Source organism: Nomascus leucogenys, chromosome 12, assembly GCF_006542625.1.
Source record: "Nomascus leucogenys isolate Asia chromosome 12, Asia_NLE_v1, whole genome shotgun sequence".
Taxonomy (NCBI): Eukaryota; Metazoa; Chordata; class Mammalia; order Primates; family Hylobatidae; genus Nomascus; species Nomascus leucogenys.
The window spans coordinates 53740508-53756578 of NC_044392.1; the positions used below are offsets into that span (position 1 = coordinate 53740508).

A 16071-nucleotide genomic window follows, 5' to 3' on the forward strand; every position below is an offset into this window, starting at 1 on the left:
ATCTTAAGTAATTTGCCCAAGGTTATTCAGATTTAGGATTCCAATCCAAGCACTCTCTAACCTCCGAGCACATGCCCTTAATTACTGTAATATACAGCTTCTCATAAAAACATATGTAATTTTCTTAATGACTAAGACACATTGCAAGTGAGCAATAACAAGGGAGAGCCAGGAGGCGAGTATAAGTACAAGGGGGTGGAAGGGAGGGTCCCAGTATGGACTAATTCTTATCATAAATAGTTGGCTTCCTGCTATTCTTGGTACCAGCTGCCAAAGCCAGTCATCCTGGTTATGTGTATGGAGGGTAAATATAATATATCTAGGTACATTCATGCTTAAGTGAGCTGTCTATTGTTTTTTCAAGCTATTACAGAATACCTTAATGTTTCCAAGTTACTCACAAAATAGACGATCTAGAGATAATTAACCCAGTCTAAAAGGGCAAGATGAGAACAAGGGCCCAAGGTTTGAATCCACCTTGGGTCAGGATCTCAGAATTAGTGCTTAGGGAGGTGCAAAGTTGGAAGTAGCAAGTGAAAGCCAGGAAAAATTATCTATGCTTTCTGCATGGTTCCTACAGCCATAGGGAATAGGCTGAGAGTACTCCAGAGAGGGACGAGAGAAGAGAAGCAGGATAGTACAATGCCAGAGGAACATCCAGAAAAATTCAAACTGAGAAAAGGCCTTCGGGTCTGGTGGTCAGAAGTTGTTACTGATCTTTGCCAAGGTGGTTTCGATAAACCACTGTGTTAGGAAAACAAATTGCCAAAGAAAAGGAGTCAGTTCATGATAGAGGTAAAGTTCCCAGTGTAGCCTTCCCTTTCTAAGGAGTCTGGCAGTGGAGAGGTTGGAAAGTAGCTAACAGGGTCTCTGATCTCAAGTGGCTGCTGGGAATGCTTATGAAAAAGTCAGTGAGAGGTGCTGTAGAAAATGCAGGAAATTACTGTTATTCTTCAAAAAAAATTGGAGGTTTATACTTTTTTTTGTTGTTTTTATGCAGAATTGTCAAAGTCAATACCTCTGATAATCATTTATCACCTCTCTGCTTACCCATCATCCAACTATTAAATGGCCCTGGCTGTTAGTATCTATGATGGGAGAGCAGAAAGGCTGCCTGTTCATTGGAGAAGGACTGTGCCTGGTGTCGTTAATCCACTTAGCCAATCACTGATATCCTAATGTTTCTTTTCATGAGAACTTGCTGGACTTTTTTGTTTCCTCTATTCAAGTTGAGTGAGATACTCAAATTCGGTTTGGATAAACTGCTGGCCTCTGAGGGGAGCACCATGGATGAAATAGACCTGGAGTCCATCCTGGGAGAAACAAAAGATGGCCAGTGGGTCTCTGATGCCTTGCCTGCAGCAGAAGGAGGGAACAGAGAGCAAGAGGAAGGAAGTAAGTTGGAGGTTAGAGCAGAGCAAATGGCACAACCACCCCAAGCTAGAGCTCACGTTCCCATGGAAAGTTTTGGATGCTGCTCTCTGGGACATCGTTTTCCTACCTTACCCTATTGTCATCTTGGGCACACTGTTTAAGACTTGCTCGATAAAAGAACTTTACCCAAACTAACTGGAAATTTGTGTGGCTCTTCCCTTGTAGCTGAACTGTGAACCAAAATCATAGTATAAATGTTTATGATAGTATCAATCCTAAGGCTTTGAATTTGTACCTTTTCTCCCTTGGTTGCAAGCATCTTCTTCTTTGTTTATTAGTAAAGCCTACCATCCTTGGTATGATGCTTTGCACATAGTGATTCCTCTTCTAAACAGTAGAATTACTTGTTTTTTAAATTGCAGCTAACATTGAGCATTTACTTTGTGTTCATCAACAGTGCGGACTTTGTCATGTGCTTTTTCCATTTAATTTCCATAATAAGCCATGAGATGTAGGAGATGGTTTTGTCTTTCTCTTAATTTTCTTTTCTGAATTTGGTCGGCATTTGTCATTTTGTTCTTTTCTATTCTGAGCATTTAAATTTCCAATTTGAAGTAATTTTTCACATGGTAGCTTTGTAAAGGTATTCCCTGGCATCTTGTAGTTATTTTGAAATGACCTATTTTTCTGTACCAGCTGCAGCAGAGATTCAATATGGACTGGGGTGAGAGGTTTGGGAGTCTTACTAGGCTTCTTAATTCACCAGTACTTTCTTTCAATAATACAGAATAGTGCTGTTTCTTTACTAGATGGTAGCTCCTTTTTATTTTGGGTAGTGGTAGTGGCATGATTTCTGGTTTTGCAGTTCTCTTTTGTTTCTACAGGACCGTGAATTTCCATCACTCGCTTTCTCTCTGTGCCACAAACTTGTCAAAGGATGTCTCCCCACTTCTAAGTTGTCTCTCTCTCTCCCTGCCAGAAGCAATGCCTTCCCTAATTCCTGGCTGCACGTATTTTCATACCTTCCCTTCCGTTCAGTTCCTTAGTAGCCACTGCTCTGATCCACTCAGACCTATCCTCATTATCTTCCCACTTGGAATGTGACCCTCTTTTGTGGGTAAATTTTATCTGTCTGACCTTTCTGGAACCCCCCTGCCCTCTCCACTACATCGTCTCTGCCTGACTGTCTACTCTAGTGTGGGCTTTGGAGCTGGCTCAGCTGGTTTTGGGGGTTCATTTCTCTTACCTTCCATAAGTTGAAGTGTGTAGTATTTTCTGACTCCTAATGTAGTAGGCATGGATTGGGGTGGTTTTGTTGTCCTTGTTGATCTGTATAGTTTTTGTGGGATAGGTGGAAAAGTTGGAATTTGGGCAGCTGGCATTGTTTTACAGGAAACTGCTTTTTGACTTTTCTTATGTTTTATCTTTAAAATTCTTTATAAAAATATCTTGTTTGTATTCTTCAAGAACTCTTTCTTGTTCTCTGCTTATTGTTTTAATTGTACTCTGTTCTCATTTCAAGGACATACTGTCTTCTCTGGGGACATTTATTATGGCCTTTTAATATGTATTCCAGGGAGAATATTTATTATATCTTTTTAAAAAGTATTTCTCTTCCCATTGCATTGACTTTTACTTCTCTTTCTTTTAAAAAAAATATATATATATTTATTTATTGAAATTGGCAGATAAAATTGTATTTATCATGTACAACATGATTTCTTGAAGCACATACACATTGTGGAATCATTAAATCTAGCTAATGAACATACATCACTTCATATGGTTATATATTTGTGGTGAGAACACTTAACATCCACCCTCCTAGTATTTCTCAGGAATACAATATGTCATCATTAGCTATAGTCACCATGGTACCTCTTTTTCTAAAAAAGAAAATTTGTTTGGGGACCTCTTGTTCTTATCGATAGTTTCCCCAGCCGTCTGGTATTCCCTGGCTGTCTGATCACATGTGCTGATGAAGTGCCGCAAAGCTGATGGCAGCTCTGGCATGGGCCCTGGGGCCTTATTACTGGTTGGTGAGTCAGCTTTTACATGGAGGGCACCTTCCCTGATCCATATTTGACGTCTTTTCACTGGGCAACCCATTTTCTCCAGAGACCAATCCTCTAGTATTTTCCCCGGGAGAGGTGAGAATGGAGTTCACCCGGTTGCTGAAACTGAAAAGGCGGGGTGAGTCAAGGGTTCATGGCACTCCTGCTCTTTGGGGTGCAGATCTTCTCTCAGTTCCCCCCTTTGCAGTACTCTGTACTTGTAAGTCCTAAGCTCTTGGGGCATTGAGAGGGTCTCTAGACTCCTAATGAGCCCTTGGCTAAGCACCTGTGTTTTGTTTCCATGGCTCTACTTAATCTGTCATTATCCCTCCAGCCACTTTGCATTTTCCAAAAGGTTCTTGAACTTTTTCATCCACCATTGCCTCATAGATCTTTTTTAAAATTCCTTTAACTGTCACTTTGTGGTTTCAAGTGAGAGAAGAAATAGATGCATGTGATCATATTTTTAAGTTATAATTGATTATATTAGATTGCAACACTTACACTCAGTTTTGTACTGATCTAGATAATTTCAGCTTATTTTCCTAACATTTACTAGAACAAAATAAAGTCACACTCTTTTCCAGAAAGATAATTATATTTCTCAGTCAATCCAACTGCCTAAAATAATTTTACTTTTTTTAGACAGTCCAACTGCCAGAAAAAATCCCCATTTGTATTACACTTTGGAATTTTCTCTTTGATGAATGGATATAGGTCCGCTCTGTGGTAAATGATTCTCCTGGTAGGATAGAGATGCGGGTCTAGGCTTGTGATGGCAGAGTGAAGATAGGGAGTATGATTACAAAGAATATAAGTGGATAGGAAAGACTGGTAATTAACGTGGCCCCAATCAGAATTAAATAAAAAAACAGGGTTGCTTTATCTTAAATGCCAGAGTTTTTTTAAAAAACATGTTTGGAAGTTGAGAATTGCATGCAGTATGAAGCTACATATGTTGATCATATTTGACACTTCTCAGCTCTATTTTTTTTCTACTTGTTGATAGAGTGCCTCATTGAAAGCCCCCTGCTGATTTAATTAGCAAATGCCAATTAGAATTACAGCTGGTTAGATTTGGGTACAAGTGTGAAGCAATTGATCTCTTGAGAATGAAAATGTTTTGCTTTCATACTCTCTAGGGAAAACATACTTATAGCGGATTTCACAAATATTGTGAAAATACATTATTTGGTAACATGTGCTACTAAATATGCTTCCCTATTCAATCATTATCTTACCTATCTGTGGTTGCTAGTCTTGGCTGGTCCTGACTTTTCTTAATCACTTGATTCATGATCTTGGCAGATCACTCAACCTCACTGAGCCTTTGTGTTCTCATCTGTGAAATGGTCCTATTAATGCCTACTTTACTCTTTTATGCAGTTGGAAATATCAGACACGATTATAGTTGTGAAAGTGATCTGATAGCATGAAGTGCTATTCAAGATGACACTATTGTCTTCATTGTTATTACCACAATTATTATTTGCTAGCCTGTTATCTCTCCACCCTTCTAGAGACACAATTATATACTGAAAAGAGCACACTGGCCTTAGAATCAGAAAATCCTGCCTCTTCCAGTGAGAATTAACAGAGTCCCTTAATTTCTGCCTAAGCCTCAGTTTTCCCTTTCAAAAGTAGGATTAGTTATACCAGGATTGTGGTGAGGATCATGATGAAGATGCCTGATGAGATCTGTAAAGAATATTGTAAATCCAAGGGATTATTTTTGTGATTCATTTTCTCATAGATTTGCCAAGCTGAATATTAAAAGTGTGTTTGGAATAAAAAAGTATAGATTTTATTAGATGATCTTAATGTCAGTGAGATTTGTGCTGAGGAATAGTTGGGAATAAATGAATGAGGAATGAATGGAGGAATCCAGCAGAGATTCACAAACCATCTAGGAATGAACCAAAGGGCTTTAAGCTATGCTCTCCCCTTGGAAAAGTAAACACATGGGATCCCCCTGTAGAACCCACATTCTTCAGTGTCAGTGGGATGGGAAATGAAATACCTTCATCCGGACTTAGCCCATTTAGAATATAGGCTGTTCTCTTGTCCACTCTTCTTATAGTTTTGAATAGCATTAATCTATTTTTCCTTGGTATCTAACATTTCTCTCTTTGTGTTTCATGTTGTTAGAAAGTCATATGTACTTATTTGAAGGTAAAGATTATTCTAAAGAGCCCAGTAAGGAAGACAGAAAATCATTTGAACAACTGGTAAACCTTCAGAAAACCCTTTTGGAGAAAACTAGTCAAGAGGGCCGATCACTCCGAAATAAAGGCAGTGTAAGAACTGTTAATTTATTTAAAAGCTGTTCTTCCAAACTCTCATTCTAAAAAAAACAAACAAAAAAAGATGCTGGCATCATTTTGTTCTCTTAGGATGATTTGTCAAGAAATAAGTATGTGTTTGTTGAAATGTTAATATAATTAACTATACCCTAGTATAAAAACTATGTAAAAAAGTCAGCATGAGAAACATTAAGGAGAGAATATATTATACGATTTAATGCAGGTGAAAGCACCCTTGTCCATCCAAGTCACCCCTAAAGGCATCCCTATATTATACCAAAATACCATATCCTGCTGTTGGTAATGATGACCCTAGGACAATAAGAGAGGATGACAATCATAAATGATATATGTAGTATTCACAGTGTTTGGCAGTTAACATGTGGTCATTAAATGCTAGCTATCCCTAAGATAATTATGGTGTTGAAATACAGTCTTAACTATATAATACATTGCAGAAAGAGTTCCATTAAAAATGGCTGAAGTGGCATCCTGCAGGATATGCTTTTAGTCAAGGAAAAAAGTTACTTTTCTGAAGTAACTTATTCCTAATGAAATGAATCAAAATGACTGTTTCAACCATGCCAATGCTGTGGCTGAGTTTACAGCATGGTATGCTGGTCACTGTGCCTGTGAAGTGTGTAGTATGAACAGTGCCTCCAAGTGCTTTGCCTCCAGTTCCCACCATGCAGGGTGTGTGGAGATGCAGTGTTCTGTGGAATATTAAGTACGTTGCTTCTGTACAGCATGTGTTAGGGATAATGAAATTCAGGGAGGAATCTTCTTGACCCTGGTGATGGATCTTGTTCTTCCTCTAGGTTCTTACCCCAGGCCTTGTGGAGGGATCTACCAAAAGGAAGCGGGTTCTGAGTCCAGAAGAGCTGCAGGACAGACAGAAGAAAAGACAAGAAGCAGCTGCCAAGAGAAGGAGACTCATAGAGGAGAAGAAGAGGCAAAAGGAAGAGGCTGAACATAAGAAAAAGTATGTCTGCGTTAACCAAGCTGGGGGCCACAGTTGAAGGAGTCACTATTGTATAGTGAGACCACAGTTGAATATCACTTTAAAAATACAGAAAGTTTCTTTTAAGCTGGTTCCTGTTGGTAACAGAATACTTTTTGAAAACATTTCCTCTATGTAAGTGAAAAGTCTCAGTGTGTAAGGCAGGGAAGATGCATTCCATTAAAACCAGAATTTTTTTTTTTTTTTTTTCTTTTGAGATGGGTTCTTGCTCTGTCACCCAGGCTGGAGTACGGTGGTATGGTCACAGCTCACTGCAGCCTCAACCTCCCATGCTCAGTGATCTACCCACTATAACCTCCCTAGTAGCTGGGAACACAGGTGTGTGCCACCATGCCTGGCTAATTTTTTTTATTATTTGTAGAGACAGAGTTTCACGGTGTTGCCCAGGCTGGTCTCAAGATCCTGGGCCCAAGCTGTCTTTCTGCCTTGACCTCCAAAGTGCTGAAATTACAAGCGTGAGCTACTATGTTTGGCCAAAAGCAGAAAATTTTAAGATTTTATTGTAGCTATCTGACAAAGAGTAGTTTACTTCAACAATCTCTTTTAGTCTTAAAAACAAGAACATTCAGTGAGTGCTCATTATTGAATTGTAGTCAGGAAGCAGTTAGCCTAATCAGTAAGACTTGTTTATTTACGAATAAGTAGAAAACTTCAATCAGGGTGAGTTTCTAATTGCATTTCTACTTGGCAGATATTGTTTGTGAACAGCAGTATAAAATGTGCTCCAAGGGAAATCGTGATTGTCTGGGTTAATTTCCTTTTGTCTCTGGCCTGCTAAAGGATGGCCTGGTGGGAATCCAACAATTACCAGTCCTTCTGCCTGCCCTCTGAGGAGAGCGAGCCGGAGGACCTTGAGAATGGGAAAGATGAGAGCTCTGCTGAGCTGGATTACCAAGACCCAGATGCTACCTCCCTCAAGTACGTTAGTGGTGATGTCACCCACCCTCGGGCTGGGGCCGAGGATGCTCTCATCGTGCACTGCGTAGGTATGAGAAGTGGTATGGGCTGGGGATGGGGGCCTCAATCCTTATGGTGCCAAGAACTGGGGAGGATGGGGCACTGGGACTGGGGTGGTGGTCCCAGTGTAGTATTGTGCGGTCAAAAAAGTGTGAATTTTAGAGTCAGGAGACATTCCAGAATCATTTCACTCTTGGCTCTCTCATTTACCTGGTTTAGTTACCCAGTTTTTCAACTTCAACTTCCTTATCCATATAATGGGACAATATCTGTCTTATCCTCTGCACAAGGTTTTTAAGAGGGTGAAATGAAGCAACATTGATAAGACAAACAAATCCTTGGAGAAAAAGCAAAACTTCAGGCTTGTTCCCGTGGTTGACCTTTGTATTTTTTACTTCATCTGTCTAAAACCCTTTCTTCACAAATAACCACATCAAGCGTTGTTCAAATGTCTGTTTCTCAGAGAGGTCTTCTGTGATTACCTCATATAAAACAGGCCCCATCCCCCCTCTGTTATTCTCTGTCCCTTCTCCCATATTTTCCTTTATCACACCTGTCCCACCTGACACATTACCTATGTATTTGTTTATTTGACTGTTGCATTGCATTAAAAAATACACTTCATGGCAACAGGGGTTTTTTCTTGTTCGCTGCTGTGACTTTGGTGCCTAGAACAATGCTTTACACGTAATACATGCTACCAAACATTTGTAGTGTGAATGAATGACTATAAATGCTAAGATACTAAGCAGCTTTGTTAGTACCAGCTTGAATAAGTCACTTAACCTTTCCTGTGTACTGTTTCATAACCTTGCCTATGTGCTGTTGCATAACCATTGCTTCTACTCACTCTGTAATGTTCCATCTACTCTCCATCCTTCCGCAGTCATTTCCCAGGAATCACAGATGCACCACAGAGATTTTGCTCATTGAGAACCGTAATTTTTGAGATGTTTTCCTGTTATCATGGCCCCAGCTATATCTTCCAGAAAACATAAACATATTTGGGAAGTCCAATCTGTGATATTCCTAGGAGATAAGATATTTTGTTTCTTCCTTTTGAAAAATCATTCTTCCACAAGTCCCTTTTCTGTGCCTTTGTTTTTCTAAATTGTGCACTGGACTTCACCTCCTATAGATGAAAATTTTCTCTTTCTTCAAACAGATGACTCTGGCCGCTGGGGCAGAGGTGGTTTATTTACAGCTCTGGAAAAGCGATCTGCTGAGCCAAGAAAAATATATGAGCTGGCTGGGAAAATGAAAGGTAAGAAGCAAAGCAGAGGGAAAGGTTAAGGGTGGAATAAGAGAGGAGAGGACACCTAAGACTGTATCGTGAGGGTTACACAGCACTAGATAAGGAATTAGAATAACTGGTTGGGAACTGAATTCTGTCATAAATTAGCTACTTGTTCTGTGACTTCAAGGCATTCCCTTACCTTTTCTGTATCTGTTTCCTCATCTGTGATTTTTGAATAATACTTATTCTACCTACTTCATGGAACTGTAGTAAGCATAATAAATGTATGTATTCTGAAAAATGTTGATCCCTGCATACATGTTAAAGTATTGGAATGGGCTGGACACAGTGGCCCATGCCTGTAATCCCAGACTTTGGGAGGCTGAGGCAGAAGGATTGCTTGAGGCCAGGAGTTTGAGACCAGCTTGGGCAACATAGTGAGATCCTGTCTCTACCAAAAATTTAAAAGTTGGCTGGATGTGGTAGTGCATGCCTGTAGTTCCAGCTGCTCAGGAGGCTGAGGTGGGAGGATCACTTGAGCCTAAGAGGTTGAGGTTGCAATGAGCTGTGATTGCACCACTGTACTACAGCCTGAGTGAGAGTGAGACCCTGTCTCGTAAAAAAAAAAAAAAAAAAGAAAAAGGAAAAAAAGAAGTATTCGAATAAAGATGAAGGAATATGTCATGAAAATATCAAAGATCTATGGGAAGCCGGGCGTGGTGGCTCACAGCTGTAATCCCAGCACTTTGGAAGGCTGAGACGAGGCAAGGAATTCAAAACCAGCCTCGCCAACATGGCAAAACCCTGTCTCTACAAAAAAATACAAAATTAGCCAGGCATGGTGGCACATGCCTGTAATCCCAGCTACTCAGGAGGCTGAGGCAGAAGAATCACTTGAACCTGGGAGGTGGAGGTTGCAATGAGCTGACATCATGCCATTGCACTCCAGCCTGGGTGTCTGAGCAAGACTGTCTCAAGAAAAAGACCTATGGGAGAGAAATCGGACATACCATTAAAATGCTGACAAGAGCTCGGGTTTGGTGATGAGTGGAATGAAGATGTGTTACAAGGTCAGCACAACCTTGGGTATGACACTCCCTGGAGACAGAAATAAAGCTGTTTGGTGCCAGGGGAACTTAGAAGCCTGAACAATATTGTCTGTTGGCACAGAGAAAGGAAAAAGGCACCTCCTTTTACATCCAGAAATAACAAAGTGGCAAGAGGAATAAAATTATTATTGTGGTTATTTTCTGGAGATTGAAGGACCTTGTCTGATAGAGAAGGGCCCTCCAGATTCCTTAGAGATTGTTTTTTCCTAATTCTGCCCAGTTCTCTATGGTGGAAAGGGATATAAGAACTTAGAATGACTACTTTTTCTAGTAAAACAAGTTACTGAAAGAAGGGTTTAATGTGTGTTGAAATAGTCAATCCAGATCTAGATGCTGATTGGGCAGTTGGCAAAGCAAAACCAAGGAAAGGTCAGAGCTGGAGGTGCAAATTGAGGAGTCACTGTTTGGAGTCTGTGTTTGAAACCATGTGGGAGAGAGGATGGAGAAATGAGAGGCAGAGAACAGACCTAGAAAACACCTCTACTTAGGACTTGAGGCAAGAAGATGGAATTTCTGACAGAAGGAATTTTCAGAAAATTAGGGAACCTTGTGCAGTATTTTGAGGTACAAGGGAGGAAAGTATGTCAAGAAGGCAAAGAAGTTCATGGCATCAGACACTGAAGCGAGGATGAATTGGGAAAAGTCCATGGATTTGACCCAAGGTTGCTCACCTTGGAGCACTTTGAGGAGAGTGGGAAGCTCAGACTTACGGCCTGAGTGCTCAGGAAGGAAATGGAGATGGGAGTGTGCAGTTTTCTCTGAAGGAGGATTGAAGCAGGGTGCAGCAAAGTAGGTGAAACTGTGGACTAGAATTCCCAGGGAAGGCTTCATGGAGGTCCTGGGCCTGGAAAGGTGGGTTGAATTTGAATAGGTGGAGAGAAATGGCAAGAGGATCCCCAACTGCTCATTACAACACCTATTATTCCTTGTCTGTGGGTACTGAAGGACCCAGGCAGTTACCCTGTTCCTTTGTGTGGAGGATGGCGTACAGGCCAGGCAGGCCAGAGTGGAGGGTTTAGGCAGAAGAATAGAGGAGAGTTTCGTTTTCACCGGCGGCTTGGGCCACATCATAGAAGATCTCACATGATTTGTCCAGGGAGATGCCATTCTGAGCAGAACCTTATCTAATGGAATGGGTAATGGCTGGTCGTTTTGGGGGATTTGATCAAAAGGATGGCGTAGCACAACCAGTATTTTAGAATGACTGAACAAAAAGTTCAAACTGGTATAACCTAGCCAATAGACAGGGTCTGTAAAATAAAAGGAACAAAGGTTTTTTGTTGTTTTGTTTTGTTTTTGTTTTTGAGATGGAGTCTCATTGTCTGGAGTGCAGTGGCATGATCTTGGCTTACTGCAATCTCCACCTCCCAGGCTCAGGCGATCCTCCTGCCTCAGCCTCCCAAGTAGCTTTGTACCACAGGCGCACACCACCACACCCAGCCACTCTTGAATTTTTGGTAGAGACAGGGTTTTGCCATGTTGCCCAGGCTGGCCTCAAACTCCTGAGCTCAAGGGATCCACCTCCCTCAGCCTCTCCAGGTGCTAGGATTACACACATAAGCCACTGCACCCAGCCTGAGGTTTTTAAGGAGAAATGAGGAAGATTACATACTTTTTTTGAATCAATTATCCTTGGCTACAAGGATTAATGAGGGTGGCACCAGGCCGAGGTTGGGCAGGCAGTTGATGAGCAGATGTCTTTGCAGAAGTATATTTTTATGTAAGCTTGCCAGGGCCCTTGTGCAAGGTCATGGGTTTTGTAAAATCTGTTGTGATAGTTCTTGTAATCAGACATTTATGCATTAGAACCTTCCCTTCATGGCCTTCCCTGGCTCTATTTGTCAGAGTTTCGTTTTATTTTTTGAGATAGGGTCTCACCCTGTCACCCAGGCTGGAGTGCGTTGGCGTCATCATAGCTCACCACAGCCTCGAACTCCTTTGCTCAAGAGATCCTCCAACCTCAGCCTCCCAAGTAGCTAAGACTATAGGTTCACAACACCAAACCTAACTAATTTTTTCTTATTTTTTGTAGAGACTGGGTCTTGCCTTGTTGCCTAGGTTAGTCTGGAACTCTGGCTTCCAGCAATCCTCCCACCTCAGCCTCCCAAAGCACTGGGATTATAGTCGTGAGTCACTGTTCTTGGCCATATTTGTCAGTTTTTAACACAAGCATCTCTATTTTGATTCTAACGGCTTTCACATCAGCTTATGTAAAGCCATAGAATTAAATTAGCGAGTTTTTCTTCACTATCACTTTTATTTGATTTGGATGGGGTAGGAAAATATACAAACAGATAGAGATAAAGTAGAATGTAATAATTTGAATGATTTAAGACAAGCGCAAAACTACCAAAGGAATTTCAAGCTCATAATGCTCCCTCCCCAAAGCCCCCCAGCTACCTCTGGGTTTTGTATTCACTTTCTGATGTCTACAGGGGTACTTTGTTGTTAACGTTTGAGGAGCATTAAATTAGGAGATCATAAACATTCAGGAGTGAAGCAGGTGAGTACCCAGCTAAGAGGTTGACTGAGGCCAGGAAAGTGAGAAAGGGCTGTGTAGGAAGGTGGGTCCTGAAACCCAACTGAATTTGAAGAAGGCGAGATACGAGGAGGATTCATTCCTTAGTGAACTTGGTGTTCTTTATGTTGCTCCTTTCTGTTTTACCTCAGACTTGAGTTTGGGAGGTGTCCTTTTATTTCCTGTTGATGATAAAGAATCAAGAAACAAAGGGCAAGATTTGGTAAGTAAAACTCATCTCTTTTCAGAACTAAAAGTGGACTCACATCAACTTCTCTTGAAGTGTCCCCTGCCCCCATTGGCCTCTCTACTAGTGTATTACAGTTTGTTAGGGCTGCCATAACAAAAAGCCACAGACTAGGTAGCTTAAACAGCAGAAATGTATTTCCTTATAGTTCTGGAGGCTGAAAGTCCAAGATCAAGGTATCAGCAGGTTTGGTTTCTCTCAAGGATTCTCTCCTTGGCTTGCAGATGGTGGTCATCTTGCTGTGCGTGCACAACCCTGGTGTCTGTGTGTCCAGATTTCCTTTCTTATAAGGATAGCACTCAGAATGGATCAGGCCCCACCCTAAACCCTTGTTTTAACTTCATTGCCCCTTTAAAGACCCTGTCTCTAAATACAGTAAACATGAGGTACTGGGGGTTAGGGCTTCAATGTATGAATTTGGGGGGACACAGTTCCAGCCTATAACAAGCAGATCAGGCCATAGTCTCCACTGTACTTCCCCTGTCCCCAGGCTTCCATCCATCTGTCCCCGGAGCACTGTCCAGACAGCATATCCCACCTAAGTACAAGGATTTCTATTTGTCTTTTTATCCTCAGTACCCTACATAGTACTAGCTCATAAGAAATGCTCCATAAACATTTACTGCATGAGTAAGAACGCATGACTTAGAACTCTGAGGGTTTCATTTCTTATTATGTGAAAATTTCTATGAAAGATTGTGTTTTCTAGTCAGCCATAATAAAGCAGGAGAGAGGAACTAATACATATGTCCTCTGCCCACATCAGAATCCTTTTGCATCTTAGGCATCTTGGGACGCCTGTAGTGAGTTTGATTTACCCCACCTACCTGGCTTTCTCCAAGGCCTGGCTTCATGTTCAGATTTTAAGCCAGAATTAAGAAATTTCAAAACCAGGCCAAAAGAGAGGCTCATCCTTTTGAGATTGCTGTCTGTGTGACTGTGTTAGGCTGTTTTTTGCATTGTGATAAAAGAATTCCCTGAGACTGGGTAATTTACAAAGAAAAGATACTTATTTGCTCATGGTTCTGCGTGCTGTACAGGAAGCCTGGTACTGACATCTGCTCCTGGTGGGGGCTTCAGGAAGCTCACAGTCATGGTGGAAGGCAAAGGGGAAGCTAGTGTATCACACATGGCAAGAGCAGGGACAAGAGAGAGTGGGGGAAGGTGCCACTCTGCTTTAAATAACTAGATGTCGTGTGCACTACCAGAGCAAGAACTCATCACCAAGGGTATGGCATTAAGCCATCCATGAGGGATCCACCCCATGATCCAATACCTCCCACTAGGCACCACCTCCAACACTGGGGATTACATCCCAACATGAGATTTGGAGGAGGACACACATCCAAACTACACAGTGACTAACAGCAAAGTGGTTTCTGTTGAGTCATTCCTTCAGTAATTTCTAAAATGCTAAAAAAGGAGAAAAGTAAAGTGTCTGTGCATGAGAAACTCAGAATCCAGTGATTCAGGAAAACTGTTTACAGGGAGTAGAGCACCATGTCTATGATATGACTGTGGTGATGTCATCCCGGAAGCTCCCTTGACACTCTCCAGCTCTGCCCACTTAGGTCAGGATGGTTGAGAGATACTTGGCATTTTGTCCTCATGGGAATTGTTCAAACAGAGATGGAATGACTGCTTGTCCTGGGGGCTGTGGAGCTGACTCAGGCATCAAAGGGCTGGGATACAGGAGCCTCTAAGATCTTTACCATGCCTACAATTCAGAAACATTTTTTTTTTTTTTTTACACCCTTGAGAGCTTTTGGAAAGTATATGTTTTGGACTCATTCTCTGGTTTTAATGTATTTTAAAAAGAAGAAGAAAAGCCTGTATAAAGTGACCACAAAGTAAGAATTATGATGGGATGTGAAGTCATACATATAGTAGGACATTGCTGTTCAGGCATAGCATCCGAAAGAGACGGAGCCAAGCCCGAGTGACCCATCAAGGGCTGTGCCGCCTCCATGGGTCACTTGGTTGAGTGTGGCTGTCTCTTGTCGGGTCAGTCATCTAATGGTGGTTCTTTCCAGTTGGCCTTGATTGTGGCTCAGCATCGTGATCGCTCCAATGTCCTGTCTGGCATTAAGATGGCAGCCCTAGAAGAGGGCCTGAAGAAGATATTTTTAGCAGCAAAGAAGAAGAAAGGTAAGCTCTTCCACCTGTGCTCAAGAGTAGATGAATTTGTTTCTAGGCATGTGATACGACTTTTGAAGGGAGGTGAGAAATGTCAAGATCCCACTTAATATGCATGATAAAGTTAAACCACAGAAGTGATCACCCCACCATCTTGTAGTCATATAGCCCCTTGTCCTTTCCAAAACACTTTTAATATTGGTTATCTCTGTAGGCCGTCTCCATCCCCCGGGTATTTTTATCGTGATTTTACAGATGAGGCAGCAGAGGACTAGACATGAAGCAACTTGGTCATATGTAGTTGGTAAATGCTGTTTATTTAATCTCCTCTTGGAGAGTCACAGTTCCCAATAACAGACAGTTCTTTGACAAAAATTGAGTTTAATTTTGTTTCCAAACCTAGTGTGTCTCAGAGCTTATTGAATTGATTGGCTTGTTAGAGAATCTTTGCTTATTTTAATTTTGCCTCCACCAATCATAATCTGTTTCCATTGTACGTATTTCCAGAACTTGTATGTCCTTGTGTTCAACAGAATAATTTAATTTTTCTTACTACAATTCTTCCCCCAGAATATTTTTGACATTATAATTATGGGCTTTGAGTGAGACAGTCAATAATAATTTTCTCCCGTGTATATTTTATACCCATCAATCAATTTTTGATGAGTGAAGACATCTGTTCTTCTCTTCATAATAGCAAGTGTTCATCTTCCACGTATTGGACATGCCACGAAAGGTTTTAACTGGTATGGTACTGAGCGACTTATTCGGAAACATCTAGCTGCAAGAGGCATCCCAACTTACATGTATCCTTTTGTGATCTTCACTGTGTGTTCTCCCAACCCAAGAGGGAATATATGTTCATTTTCTGGTGTCACTTCTTAATCCAAGACCAAGTTTCTTCCTGCCAAAGTCATTACTCTCCCCCTCTTCAGTGAGACGAAGTAAGAAGCACTTTCTAACTTGTGTGTATCAAATATGTACACCCAACAAGATCAACACATCCAAGCATTTCTGGATGCCAGCAGATAAATTAAAAGATACATGAAGGGGAGAATTAATTGAGCAATTGTTAATTTGGTAACATATTGAGTCTTTCACATCACTTCTCTAGA

General features: G+C 41.2%; 1 protein-coding gene and 1 pseudogene across 10 annotated transcripts in view; one reads left to right on the forward strand and one right to left on the reverse strand.

Moving 5' to 3' along the window:
• Nucleotides 1–16071, reverse strand: part of LOC100585076 — a 1278821-nt pseudogene that overhangs the window by 172149 nt on the left and 1090601 nt on the right. The gene's annotated exons all lie outside the window — the stretch shown is intronic.
• CHD1L (chromodomain helicase DNA binding protein 1 like) overlaps nucleotides 1–16071 on the forward strand; it is a 53451-nt gene that overhangs the window by 36430 nt on the left and 950 nt on the right. For all 9 annotated transcript variants that reach the window (XM_030824721.1, XM_030824722.1, XM_030824723.1 and 6 more), the window contains 8 exons: nucleotides 1230–1395; nucleotides 5577–5725; nucleotides 6550–6713; nucleotides 7533–7738; nucleotides 8875–8973; nucleotides 12726–12796; nucleotides 14854–14968; nucleotides 15654–15762. In XM_030824721.1, coding sequence (XP_030680581.1) covers nucleotides 1230–1395; nucleotides 5577–5725; nucleotides 6550–6713; nucleotides 7533–7738; nucleotides 8875–8973; nucleotides 12726–12796; nucleotides 14854–14968; nucleotides 15654–15762 — 1079 coding nt within the window. The remainder of the gene's footprint in view (nucleotides 1–1229; nucleotides 1396–5576; nucleotides 5726–6549; nucleotides 6714–7532; nucleotides 7739–8874; nucleotides 8974–12725; nucleotides 12797–14853; nucleotides 14969–15653; nucleotides 15763–16071) is intronic.